A 14,700-nucleotide genomic window follows, 5' to 3' on the forward strand; every position below is an offset into this window, starting at 1 on the left:
TTCACTTGAAAAATTTAATTCATCATACTGATTTCTACCCTATAGTGGTTAATGTACTTCCACATGTGCTGCTCTTTTAACCATAAATCTACCTGTGGGAAGGCAGTCTCAGTTTGAGTTTAGCTCTTTGCAGGATTAAGCCCTATGAAGCAGAAGTTGTCTGCAACACAGAGGAGGTCAGAGTACAATAATTCTCTAAGTAAGGCTGCAGATTATATCTCGCACGGCAGGTTGCCAAGGAGCTGCTAGGAGCAGAGAACAAATACAGATGGGTGGAGGTGGATGCAGCAAGGGTGGAACTACGCTGAAAAGGCTCTGGCTACAAAAGGATGACAACAACAGGCAACAGGAGCAGACAAAGCCCAGGACCTACAGAGCCCAGCCAAGGATGCTCCAGCAGAACTAGCAGAAGAGCCTCAGAAGGTCCCAGCAATGCCTCCTCCCTTAGCTGGAGTTTCACGACCACAGCCCTGTCAGGCATCCTCAGCCCCGAGCCACCTCCTTCAGCTGCTCTCTCTCCTGCCATCCGCTGCCTGGGGACCCGAGCACCACTCCTCACATATTCTGGAGCAGCTGTCCCTTTCCTTCTCCTCCATCCTCCCTTTCAAACTGAAGTATAGGGAAGGAGAAATCGCATGAGAAAAGTCTCAAATTGCTAAACAAGCTCTAATCTTAAACCCTATTAGGATGAAAAACCTTAGTAAGCTCAGTAACAGATACAAAAACCTGACAGCTCTTCCCTGCAGAATCATTCAGCTATTTCAAAGCTGCACTGGTTTCCCAAGCACTAGTTTAAGAACATTTCTTTATTCAGGAGAGCACTGATGCATGTGCCTACGCAAGTGTATGCTTTTACAATGCAGTGTCTTAGAAAGACAAATTCTAGTTGTCTTGGAAAAGACAGTAATTTAAAACTACTGTTTTTTCCCTTGGCTTCTTTGGCGAGCCTTACACGAGAAAATTTTATCTCTTGCCCTCTCATGTACCGTAGTGATAATACATATCTACACATCTTCATAGTGGTGTCATGAGGATTTGTTAGTGCTTATAAACACTGTGAAGATGAGAAGTCCTACAAGCATTAAAGTACACCAAGGCAATAGGTTTTTAATGCACACTTAGCCCTGTGGTGAGTATCTCTCCCCCTCCACCACCCCCTATTGGCATCTCTAAAGCTGTTTGCCAAAATCTGCCCTGTGGGACAGCCAAAGCTGATCACTGTATAGGCCCCAGGGACTGAGCCAAACACTCAGATGAGTAAAGTTAACAATGTCGATCTCAGGCACAGCAAAAATTTGAGCACACACACGTAGTTTCAAAATCCCTCAAGCAGCAGTGCCAAGGAAGAAAATGTGCTTATGAAATCAAAATGGGCTCCAGAAGCAAGGAACAAATGAACTCATTGTTATTTAGCTTGGGGGAAGTATTACTTTTTCCTCACTTAATTCAATGCCATGCTTCCCTCTGATTTACTGATTTGTGTCTTTCATTTCTACATTATATTCTGTCTAAATTTAGTTACTGTAGGGAACAGTAAACCCAGCCTGAACACCTGGGCACTTGTTACAGGCAGGCTATTCTGGAGGTGGCAGTTCAGCACACCAGAACCAGCAATGAAAAACCGCCTCCAGCATGCTTGGCTTTGCTAAGACTCATGACGACAGCGCTTGGTTCATCAGGCAGCTCCTCTTCCTCTCTCCTTTCCCGCTCTGTACACGGAGACCTGGTCCACACACAGTCCCTGGCCCTGAAGCTGGAAATAGTAGCTGTCTGGTTGACTGTCCACCCTGCTCAGTTACAGACGGTCATTTCTCCTCTGTCCCTGCGATGCTGCAGTCTGACAGTGGCCCACATTCTCATTTAAATTCACCAGGGAACCACAACTGAGAAACCAGAGCAGGCGGTACAGGCTCAAACAAACTCGAGCGACCAGCTTTCGAGGACAAATGAGGTTAGGCACAGCTACCCCACCTAGATGGTCAAGATTCAAACTTCACGTGTTTGTTCCCTGAGCATCAACATCTACCCTGGCTCTACCAGGCGCTTACAAAGGAGGCACAAGCACCCTTTGCAAGTGCTAATAACGTGTTATTCTTACAGCAGCATTGTTACGGGAGTGCTTCCTATGCCCAGCTTGTCAAAGCACCAGCTTACCCTCTCTTGACAGTTTTAAAACTGTACCCTAACCTCAGAGGCTCTAGCAAAAGAACACCATAGCTGATCTGTAATTCACCGTCAAGTAGTGCTAAAGTTCGTCGGGACACGCGCTGGTACTGCCCCGAGCCCACCTGGAGGTCAGCGTGACCGCTGCGTGAGGGCTGCGGAGGGGAAAGGCTCAACCCCGCTGGGGCCGACCAGGCCTCCTGCAGGCAGCCGTTCTCCCTCTGGGCAGGGGTAGGCAGCAAGCGATATAGCCTGTGTGCTCTCATCCTTGCGCTACTGGATAATGGAGCCCAGAAAAAAAGCGATGTTAGGCAGCAATGAGGAATTTCAAAGCTTTAAAGAACTGGTGAAGAGAATCCGGCCACTTGTAAGTCTGAATACCAGTTTGCCACAGGAGGCTTTATATGATTTCTGTGATTCTAGGAAGGTACTCGCCTTTCTTTAATGAAAACGTTTTGTCACCACCTGTCAGGAATAAATTCAGGCAAAGAAAACAAGACAATATTGAACTAGAAGGCAGGATCTCGCAAAACATCAGAGCTGATTCATTCCTTCCCATCCCTTCCCCCGCATCCTACTCCGGGCACCACGCCACAAATACATTAACTTAACCTGCCTGGGGATTTACATTAGATTACTATCCACTACCAGTGATTCAAAATTCCTTTAGTCTCCACCATTGCTGTATTTCTGTAAGAGATGTACTGAATAAAAGTAACTTCATCTTTTTCTTGAATTATTCCAATTTCTGTAGAGTCTGGCAGCAGAGGTGACAAGTACAAAAGTCTTGACTACTCACTCCCACCTCTAGAACTGGTACGCCAGGCTATTAGGATATAAATCTGTTCTTTTTCTCCCAACATGTGTGAATTACCAGAGTATTATGTATATAGATACACATTCTTGCTTGCTAAAGCTGCACTCCTACTTTTCAGGATCTGAAAATGGTAGTTAAAAGAAGTCACCTGTTGTAGGGCTAAGTTATAAAAACCTCTTGGATAAAAACCCCCTTTGGATCACATATAGAAACATGTGATCGTATGTGAACAATAAATAACTGTCAGGAAACTGTGGCTTCTATTATCACCCAAAGCAGGGGGCATTTTGCTCTACATACCTCTGCTCATTCTACATAGTTTCTGCAATGATGGCACTCGGGGTTACAGCCTAGAAAGCTCTCTGGTTACACTCCTCCCCAATAATGAGAAAGATCAAACTTTATTAATGTAATATAACACTTACCACTCTGAAGAAGGACCTTTTTCCTGCTCTCTTCCCTCATCAAGGTAGTCTGTGCTCAGCTGCAAAAAGCCTTCCCGTGCAGGTGCTCTGCAAGCCACAAAAGCCCAGTTTGCCTGGACCAGTAGCTGACCTGGCAGCAGCAAGCGGCGGTGAAAGCAGCCCTCTCTGAAAAGTTTTCTTTGTATTGCAAAGCAGTTTGGGAAAACAACTCAGTCTACCTGAGCTTTCCCACGGCCGAAACAAACAACCTCAGCAACTGGCTGCTCCGGTGGAAAGGGAACGGCACGTATGGGAACAGGTCGGTCTGGCAGCAGGAGGAAAAAAGCCTCTGAGGCTGGACACAGCTTCTCGGCTGCAAGGCTGGGCACGGTTATACCTTTGCTGGGAGTGGATGCAAAGAGCAAAAAGCTTAAAAAAGTTGTCCTAATTCTTTCTTACTAAAGGTCAGAGGGAATCCGTTTGCTGAGAAGGCATCCGAAGTCTGTACAACCAGCCCTGCTTTCAACAACATAAAACAAAATAGAAGAAAATAGAAAAAAATAAATAAAATAAAATAAAATCGCCCTGCAATCTAACTCTCAGGAAGACCCAAATAGACTGAATCGAAATGGTAAAAAGCAATGGAAAGAGTAACTCTTCAGGCTTCCTTTATATATAAAAAAGCAAGAAAAAGGACAAAAATCCCCCTTTATTTCTGAGCAAGTCAATATGTATCATACATCCATTTGCACTCATTAACTCAAGTAGGCCAGTACCAAAGGCTTGCCACTAGCAGACATGTCCTTTTTAAACAGTTAATGGAGTTTTAATTAAATGTGCTACCTGAAAATATATCTTTGCAAAAAGCGAGATAATTGAAATGCATTAAAAAGTGTGTTTATTCATCTGCCCAGAAATAAGCTCAAAAAGACAAAAAGAACATGTAATAGAACAGTTTTTAGAGCATCTGAAAAGGATAGAGAACTACTGGGAGATTTGCAAATTCAATTACCGGTATGAATAATTATATGCTAGCAAATGTCCAAGATGAACAATAATAAAAAAAAGGAATACCAGATGTAAATACCAACTCGTTTACAAAAAAAGTAGAATATCTGAATCAAACTAGTAAGCATTGATACTCTACTGCTGTTGGGAAAAAAAAATGTATTTTCCCCTCCTGGAAAAGATTTTGACTTCCCATTGAGAATAAAGAGCTTTAAGCCTTTTTTTTTAACTAGAGGTTAGTTTTTCAGGGAAAAATCAGTATTTTCAGCAGAAATGTATTTTCAGTGGTGTGGTTTTTTTAAAATCAAAACCTTATTTTCTATTAAAAACAGCTTTGACAAAAATAATATGGGCCAGTGAAGCATTTCCTTTTATAATACTTTCTGGCTTTCAAGGTCAGGCTCCACTACATTAAATACAATAGCTTAAGATCAATTGTTGAGAAGCAGGAAACCAGTGACCAAAGAGCCAGCGTCCTCATTTTATAGGTCCTGAAGCCACATGAGATCTGTCAGGGCATGCACAGGTAGTGTAGTAGGGCAGAAAAGGTGAGCCCTAGCCATTTTTCACCTTACAACTGGAAACTATCAAAGATTTTTGGAAGTCTTACTCACTCTTCAACAAGAGAAAATGTTTCTTCACCAACAACATGCCCAAGACAGACCGTAGCAGAAAAAGATCGAACAAATTTGCCTACAAAATCCCACGTCAGGTCAACGGCCCAGTGAAAACAGCGTACCTGTTTAACCAAGCCCAAAGCCCAAGCCACTGAGCCACAAGCCCTGTTTCAGGGGAGGCATCATCGTACCAAGCACTACAGGTTGATGCCACTTATCCTCTGAAGATGGAGATTACTCCTCAGGCAGCAAGGAGGAGGTACGTTGAATGCTTGGTGCTGTTTGCAAACCATCGCTGAGGCTTCAGAAAATGGTGCACAGACCAGAAATGTGTAACAGTTGCCAACTGAAAAGCTATTAATATAGTTTTACAGGGGTTAACAGTTCACAATAATCTGCTGGTCTGAAACGTTTGGGATATTTGGCCTAGAAGTCCCACCGCAAAGCAGTCAAGATGCTACATCAGTTAGTTGGATATTATAACTTAAGGAGACCTCAGTCGTCATCAAACTACACAGAATCTAGTATCAAATGATCTGGTCAGTCCAGGAAATACCCAGATTTGCTCAATCTCAGCTTAATTATTTGGAAGAGGGGTGTTACTGTCTGGTGCGCTGGGCGGACACACCGGCCGCATCCTCACCCGAGCAGGACTTGCCACTTCTCTCAGAGGAAACAGGCGGCTGTGGAGACCAAAACACAAACCATCGATGCCAATTTCTAAATGTACCTCTGCTACATCGTAAAGCAGCAGACTGAAGAAATCCATTTTTGCACTACTGCAGGAAGGGCTGACAGGGAAAAATAGTCACACATGGCTGGCTTACCAGGAATTCATACCAAGCTGAACCTATTAACTCCACTTATTAGGCTGCTCAATCCAGCACAGCCATACCCCAAGCAATGGAAATGAAAAACCCTTTGGAAATTGCAGTTTTATCACTGGGCAGACCTGGAAATCATCTTTGTTAAAGGAGGCAAAATTTCCCTCCTTTCCTCACAACCAAAAAGGTCAATCATCTCATCTGTCCCTTTTTTGTCGTGTCTGTTTGGAGATTTTTTTCATATATATTTTCTAAAGTTAAGGTCTTATTGTCTTCTCACCAGGACAACATTCCAGCAGTGGGGAATATACAGAGGAAAAGATATTATCTGTCCTTTTTTTGTGTCTTTTGTGCTAGAATCTGCTTTGTCCCCACCTCAGAACATGAGGACAGGGAAATGTTGGTCCTGGCGCAGGCAAGCTGTCAAGAAATGTACAACCAGCCACTCTGACCTCCCATTGCCCTGAAGGGGAATCACAAACACAAGAAATTACTTTAAAAAAAATCCTTCTGTTTTTAGTTCAGTGAAGCCAACATGTTTAAGAGATCTTAACCTTCCTCCATTTGTTTTCCCATTGCTTCAATCTTAAGTTATGCACGCATTCTCTGAGACAACATAGACTCATAAACATTTCTCAGCTGACCTGCTTAATCAACAGTATGACTCTAATAGGTTCAATATTTCACAAGCAACCTCAGGAGAAAACAAAGCTCGGTTCTGTGGTGCTGGACTGTAAGGAGCATACTGGCTCACATTAAATCCATGACTGTATCTTGGCTGAAACAGTGGCCAACAGAGGATGCCTTGGGAAGACTCTCATGACCAGAATAATTGTGTAATGCTGCTCCCCAGAATACTTTCCAGCTGCTGGGGATCTGCAGGTCAAGGGCTTTCTGAGCCAGCAGTGTTAATTTTGTACTCAGGGGCTTTTGAAGTATTCTTCTTGAATTTGCCCGCTTGTTTTTTGAATCCATGGAAACTCGTGGCCCCCACAATGCCCAATGGCAAGGAGTTGCACAGCTAAATGAGGAGAACATCCTTCTGCTCTGAACCTGGGGCCTGACGGTTTCATTTGATGGCCCCAGTTCTTCTGCTGACAGAGACAGTGAACAATCGGTCACTCTCTAATTCTTCCTCCCCATGCCATTTATGCCTTGCTCTCCTCTCTGCTTACCAACAGAGGTGGCAGATAAAAATACGACCAGTAAGAAAGACAGTTGACAGCACGTCAGCCATTTAACTCCCATTTTCAACAGTGAACCCAGGGACTTCGATACATAAACCTCACTGACTTTCCATTAGATTTTGGCTCCTTTTTGCCCAACTTCAAAGAATTTTACTCTAGACTCTTAAGAAAATAAATTTTAGGACAGAGATTTTAAATAGATGGTAGATATATTTGACACAACCCATCGACATTTATTTATACCACAGTGACACTTCCAACTTAAGACCTCCAAAACTGCAGAAATACCAGCCTACCTTTTAAACATCCTAGTTTGCGTTGCAGAGCAGAATTAATTGCCCTTCCATCATCTATTGCCTGCCACAGCACACACCACTGCCAAGCCTGAAGCCTCAGCTTCATTGCCTTGGTCCCCTTTATTCCCTTGCTACTGTTTCAAGTCTTTTCGAGCATTGGGAAATTTTGGCCCCATTTTGGTCTGTATTTGCATCATAGACACTGTTGGCAGAGAGGGATCCTACTGCTAATCAGCTGAGTCACAGAAAAAAAACCAGCAGAAGCAGTGATGGGAAAGATGAACTCTTTAGCAAATAGGAGTGCTTGAGGTAAAGGCAGGAAATCCTCTTATCTTTAGTCCTTCAAAACCAGCGCTGATGTCCCACCAAAATCCTCACTCACACATCATGTAATCTTTCAGGCACCTAAATTCCTTCAGGCATCTAAATTCACTAAAAATCCATTAAAACCCACTTAAACCCCCCCAGTCACAGCCTGCCCAAGCTCCAGCAGAAATCTCCAACTGCCTGTCTGTCCTGTTTCTCCCGAAGGCCAGAGACCCCTATTCAAGCCCACACTTCAGTGTGTTTGGAGCAAGGATTTATTCAGCGCTCCCTCATGCCAGGGTGGCCTGTGTCTTACCCAGTTCAACTGCCTGCATGTTAGCTTGGCTAAATCTAATGCTTAAGCAAGTTATCTGTTGTCATGGATTTAACTGGTAACACATTTTGTATTCCCCAAGGGTAGCCAAAATAGTAGAGTCTCTAAAATAGCTGAATAAGGAAAATCTCATTATTACCTCAACCCTGAAATGTAGTCTTTGACTGACAGTGCTATATACTATTTGAAGACAATCTCCGAGCAACTAAAAATACCAAAAGGGCACTTGTTTTCCCCAGCAGAGCTATGGTGCCACCCACTTCCATTCGCCCAAATTGTCCCATTATGTGCAGTTTTGCCCAACAGGTTGTAAAGGCCAGCCAATGACAACTTGGTTAAAAATAAAGCTTTCATTCTGCTCAAACATCAGGTGAATAAAATCTATAGCAAGATGTAGCACTGATCTGTAGCTGTCAAGGTATGTATGCCCCCCCTAAGTACCTTATGAATTAATCAGAGCACTACTGTTCCCTTTCCCTCCTACAAGAGTAGCTACTGATTGCTGAGTGTCAGAGCCAAAACCACCTGAGAACATTAAATGATACAATAAAAACAGAAGTAGCACACAATTTCATCTTCATTACACACTTTATTTAGCCCAACCCGGATTTTCAGTATCTTCTGCCCATACTAATTTCTTCTTTTTGTTGTCCCTAAATACTAATTTCTTGTTGATGTGTTTGATTTCCATTAATTTCCAAGTGTGGGTACATCCGGCCTGAAGAAATAACTCCAGCAGAATTCGACATGTGAATTTGTTTTCCCTAGTGAAAATGATCAAGATACACAGAGCTGATATTCAAAAAGATAATAAAAGCAGATACAAATGAGAATTGATATCTAATATGTACTTCAGTGATTTGGTGAAGGACTGTCTAGGCTGAATAAATTAGGTCCTAATATGGTCAATTAAGATAGGTAGTCATCTGGCAAGAGAAGCTGAAAGAGAAACAAGTCCGAAGAGACAAGAATGCTGAGTTTTGGAGAACTGGCTTTCCACCCGTTGCCTGGAAATGTAGTCTCTCCTCTCTCAACTCTGTTACTGCCTTCCTGCAATGTCTAATAGACAGCTTGTCTCTATTAACTAGAATGCCAATCTATTTTATTTGAATGACCGGGAAGGGGGAGGTATGTAAAAACAGGAAAAAAACTTCAGGGATTTTCTTCCTGCTTATATATGCATTAGTATTTTCTTATTAATAAGAAACTGAGTGAAAAGTGAGGGGCATATGGAAGAAAAAGAATTGGATCTTTCACCTGAAATGAAATCAAGTGGACCAACCTCAACTAATGTATGACATTAGCTATACATCCAGCTGCAGCACCTAGATACTACGCAATGGTGTTCTTAAAAACGTGTATTCATACGAGCAAGAAAGTACTTGGAAATGCCTATGTTATCTTTAACTATTTTGAACAGCTTGAAGAGGGAGGAAAAGCAGTGGTGGCCAGGAAAGTCTGTACATACAGCTGTCACGTTTCTCAAGTCTGAAAAGAGAGTGTGTAGAGACAAGAAAGGGGGGTATGCTCTCTGGAAGGATGACACTCCTGTAGTGCATCTCAAATAAGGTGTTAGGATAATTAGGAAACCTCAACCTCACTAGTACTCAGCGGATTTTAGAAAGCAGGTTGGACATACGTAACTGGAGGGGCCAGAAGGAGGGGGGTGTGCAGGCAGAGAGGTCTAAACTGCTCCCTAGTGGGGGCACTCGCTAAGAGCTGCTGAGCTAGGCTCCAGGTTCAGCAGAGAGCCCTGAAAGCAGCATGCCAACAGCATCTTGCTACTGCCTGTCCTTCCCCGTGGTGGTCTCTCTTCCATACTGCACAGCTCTGACACATACAGCCCCAGACCTCACTTAGCCCGAGCTGCTCTGCTTTCCTCCACGGACTACAGCAGGGACTTGAACACACGGAGGGTCATCTGCCTAAGATGTGCCTCTGCGCTGGCGAGCTAAAGTGCAGAGGAGGATGCACAGAGCACCACTGTGTCACTCTTGATGCCACAGGACTGCCAGCACCTGCGTACTACTGCTGGCTTCAGGTCACCACTGCCTGAAGGACTTCACCCTGTTTCAGTGACTGAAGCACAGGGAGCAGAGAGATCCTCGGAGAGGTCAGCTCACCTGAGCAACCAAGGGCTCAGTTTAGGGCCCACCCTCCCCCCTGAACTCAGCAGTAGCTCCACCAAGACACTAACATTTCACTGATTCCACCCATCCTCACAGGCCCTTTTTCTCCATGTTAGAGTTGAAATCCAGTACACCTCCAAAGGGAAGGGCAAGGACATTATTTCATCTGTCTCTGGCAACAAAACCCAGGTTTTTACTACGCTTCCGAGACATCCGAAACAACTCTTCTACTTATTGCTCCTTTATGAGCACAGATGGCACTGGAAAACTTGATCCAAATGGAAAATGTGGATTTAACACTGAGCTGTTGACCCATACTAAACCCTGTGCAAGCGTTTCAGCTTTCTATCTCAGTGGCCCAGTCCTCTCCAGCTTAATGTATTTTTGAAGCAATCAGTGAAACATCAACTGCATTCAGGGACAGCAAAGTCAGAGACGTCCCGAATGTTAGGCTTCCTCTTGTTGACCATAAAATCACACGACAGGCGGAACAATAGAAAAACAGGGTTTCTCCCTATTTTATCTTCCCTTCCTGACAGATATAAAAGCAAAAAAGGCGATGTTAAGTCACAAATGATAGAAACTCCTCTGGAATAGCAGAGAATAAAGAGGAGACAAAGCAATCGACACTGAAGCTTCATACTCCAGCCTAGACAGCCATGACATGAAATTAATTTTAACTGTTGGTTGCCCACATGACTACTATTTTTCGAAGACATGCTAAGGACCTGATCCATGAACTCAGTGAGGAAGGTTCTCCAATGGGATGCCTAAAGTAGGATCTGGGCACTTGTGATCCAAAGTGAGGACTGCAATCGTGGGGTTTCTTTATTTCTTGCTACTTTTTCCTAAAAGGAGATTCCTTTTCTCAGACGGTTCTTCATGCAGCCTTCATTAGCCCTGAGGTGTTGCCTAAGAATTAGGGATTACCATTTTTATCATTTTTAAGCTAAAGTTAGCTTAGTTTAACTTCTCTTGGTACCACTCTAGTTCTCATGGTACAGCAGAGGAATTTAGCACAGGTGGCCTATAATTCACACGGAGCTCAGTCTGCAATGGACGGCTCATGAACGTGTAGCACAGAACAGGCTGCCAGCATAGAGCAACCCTCAAACTCCGATTCAGCCCTTGGGCAGCCACAGATTTAGGTATGAAAAAGAAACAAAGGTCGGATACCTTGCATCCACAATCCCCAAGGTCATTTTGACCTTTAATAAACCCTTAATTTCAAATCTTGACCATCTCTGCACTCCCCCTCCTTGTAAGCAAAGGAGTATAATGGGTAGTGGAAGAAGGTAAAATTCAAATGAAGCATTTGTTCCACATTATTCATAATGCAAGGATAGAATTAATCAGCTTTCTCTTACCCAGCCTGTCCAAACTGTGTAATAACTACACAATAATTAAAACTAACAGTATAAAATACCGCTCTGGGAATATTTGTAAAAAGAGATTAGCAATGCCGGGCTTTAGGAGCCTGGCTAAGTGGAAGGTTTCTCTCCAGAACAAAGGGAAGTCTTAAATCATATTGTTTGTTCTGCATCACTCAGCCTCTGCCAAACCAAGCGCAGCCGTCGGGGCACGGATCAGCGGCTCAGAAGCGCTGAAGAGGACCCCAGGCTCCAACCACCTCACTCATCACGCAGCGAGGCTAGAGATTTCCCATGCCTTTTATCACGAATTTTGAGGGATGTCTTGCTACTCCAGTTGTCTGAGCTACTGCACACTTAGGCTAGCGGGCCTAAAGCTGTAACAACAAAATTTGGGAAGATAACACAAAATGAGAGCAAGACAGGAACAACAGCGGGACACAAAGCCTGAGCAGTTACACGATTCATTCTTTTGATAACGCTCCTTCTACACTGGCACTTTCCTGTTACAGCCAGTTGCCAGCAATGATGGGAAGCAGCCCAGGTCCACCTAGAACGAAAGCTTGTAGGAGTACTGAAAACTGTGATAGGAGCTGGAAGGTCTGTATGCGCACCCTCTTATGTCAGGGAAAGGATTCCCACTGACTTTAATAGCTTTTGGTTGCGGCTCCAAAGTGGCTCTGGTGCTCCTGTGTAGCCACCCTCCCTTCGGCTCAGACCTTCAGGTTATTCTTCTAAAGCTTTTAGCAGCGCCTTCACCAGTCACAAGAGTCTTGCATTCGCCTTCACACAAAACAAACAGCGCTGCTGCCTAACGTGCAAATGGAAGAGCTGTTCCATTCGCCGAAGTCTCTCCCTGCCCGAGATTTTACACGTCTGCTACCGTGCAAGGAACAATAGAGCGGCAGGCTGGCGAGCCACGGACCGGCAGTCCCTCTACGCGGCTGATGCACAGCGAGGCGCTTGGCTCCCACAAGCAGCCCCGGGCGGCTCCAGGCACTTGGCACTCACCCTGCGCCGGCCGGCTGAGCCTCCGCCGCCGCAGCCGGGTTCGCAGCCAGCGGCGGCGGCCTGCGGGGAGACCCCGCACCCCGGCTCCTCCGCACCCCGCGCTGCCCTAACCGAAGGCGCGTTGCTGCCAGCCGCAGGCATCCATGGCGACTCCAGCCTGAAAACGGCCCCCTCGGAGAGCCGCCGGCCGCGAACGGCAAAGTTTGCCCGGCCTCGCTCGCCCGTGCCCGCCCGCTGCCCCCGCCGCCGCACCATGGACAGCGCCCGGCGGGCTCCCGCCGCCCGCCCCGCCGTAGGGCGCCGCCGCCCCCGGCCCCCAGCCGCCCTGACGGGCGCAACCGCCCCCCCGCGGGGGCCGCTCCCGGCGCCGCGGCGCCCCCTGGCGGGGCCCCGGCAGACACGTCGCTGCCCCCCCCGCCCCGCCTCGACTCCCGCTCGCGGCGCCCGGGGCCCGGCGGCGGCCCCGCGCTCCCGGCCCCCGCTCCGGTGTGCGCGCCCGCGGCCGGCGGGGCAGCGGCGGGGTCCTTACCTTCCGCAGCATGCTGGGCAGGCAGCGCCGGGGGCTCCCCGCCACGGCGCCGCGCTCTCCCGCCCCTCACGGTGCGGCCATGCAGGGGGCAAGCGCGGCTGCGGCGGCCGCCCCAGGGCGCACACCCCGGCCCGCCCCGGCAAGGCGCGGCCCCGACACGACACGGCCCGGCCCGGCGGCGCAGTGCCCAGAGCCCGCGGGCGCGGCGGCTCTCCGTGCGCGCCGCCCGCCTGCCCACACTGAGCGGCGGCGCGACGGCTGCCGCCCGCCACGAGGCAGCGCGGCCGCGAGGGGGGCCGGGCCCACCCGCCCCCGCCGCCCGGCCCCTTCCCCCGGCCACGGGCAGGGGCGCGGCCGCAGTCCCCTCTCCGGCCCCGCCCGGACAGGGCGCCCGCCCCCCGGGGCTGGGGCAGCCGCGGCTGGAGAGGTGGCCTCGACCCGGGTGGGTCGGGGACCAAGCCGGGCGCCTGGCTCCGGACGGCTCTCAGTCGCGCTGCGTGGGCGCCCACAGCGACCCGGGGAGCCGCGGCGGCGCCCCACGGAAAGCAGGGTGCGGGGTTCCCTCCCCGCTGCAGCCGCTTGCTCCCGGCTGTGCAGCGTCGGGCTGGTCTGGGCCAGAGCAGGGCAGGGCTGAGGGCGGCTTCCCCTCCTGGGGAGGAGGCGGATGCCAGGCTGGATGGCTTCATCGCCCCGGCCAGATCCGGGCCGTGGGAGGCCAGTTGGACCACTCTGGTCTGGTGCTTAAACACGCTGTACGTGGTCATAGTGCTCCAGTTTCCCATAACGAAGCAAGTCTCACCCAAAGCAAATTACACCTATTCCAGGAGCAATTTACTTTTCCTGCAAGCTGTAGTACACTGTCAGAGCTACAAGCTGTTCTCAAGTTAAAATAGAATCCGATCTCAAAAGGTATTTAGTGCTAATTATAACGTACTTTCTGTATTAACGTTAAATGCCATAATCCGGGGCTCCTGCTGTCCGGTGTGTGGAGGTAAATCATTGCTTGGCGTGTTACATCTGCACACACGCACCCCCCGGGTGAGCCTCTGTGCCCGGCAGCCGAACCCAGCCAACGAAGCAGCAGGTTGTGCCGTGTCTTGGGAGGACAGGACCACGCGTTTCAGATTCTGAAGGATGTGGCTTATCTCAGGGCAACCCGTTATTTCAAGTTTTCCCTGTGTCGTGGTACGTTCTCAATAACTTTTCATGAAACTTCAGTCCTGTGAGCATATAGTGACCCATGGTAAATTCATTTCCAGCAGGCTAGTTAGTAAGTAAAAAGCAAAGACGTTAGAGCAAATTGTCATCGCATTTACATTTGGAATTAGTTTGACAGGAGCAGTTTAGCTGAAGCGACTGAATATTAGCTGGCAGGTTAACACAGAGTTCGTAACCTTATGTCATGGAGAGCAGGGAGGCACACCACAGTACTCGGCCATCAAATCTCAGCCATCACGTTTGCGATGCTGTGCAGACGGAGTCAGATGCTGCTGCCTTTAATCTTGTGGTGTAAGGTATTACTTAGCGCAATGTTGCATTAAGGTGCTAAAATGGAGGGGGGGGTCACCTGAGTGGAACCTGCGAGACTAGTGGGTTTTTATGTCGGTTATGGTTAACCAATAGTTGTTACATTGTTGGTGACAGCTATTGGGCTCAGATTTGCTGGGCTCCTATTAGCATGTTAATTTGTGTCTCATGATGCTGG

The 14,700-nt window shown here is 47.5% G+C and overlaps 1 protein-coding gene across 1 annotated transcript in view; it reads right to left on the reverse strand.

Moving 5' to 3' along the window:
* TMCC3 (transmembrane and coiled-coil domain family 3) overlaps positions 1 to 13,056 on the reverse strand; it is a 156,194-nt gene extending 143,138 nt beyond the window's left edge. Inside the window, exon 1 of the mRNA XM_076334704.1 lies at positions 12,996 to 13,056. Within this exon, the coding sequence (XP_076190819.1) occupies positions 12,996 to 13,007 (12 nt within the window). The 5' untranslated portion in view covers positions 13,008 to 13,056. The remainder of the gene's footprint in view (positions 1 to 12,995) is intronic.
* Positions 13,057 to 14,700: the final 1,644 nt, after the last annotated feature.

This window comes from Aptenodytes patagonicus, chromosome 1 (assembly GCF_965638725.1).
Source record: "Aptenodytes patagonicus chromosome 1, bAptPat1.pri.cur, whole genome shotgun sequence".
NCBI classification, from domain to species: Eukaryota; Metazoa; Chordata; class Aves; order Sphenisciformes; family Spheniscidae; genus Aptenodytes; species Aptenodytes patagonicus.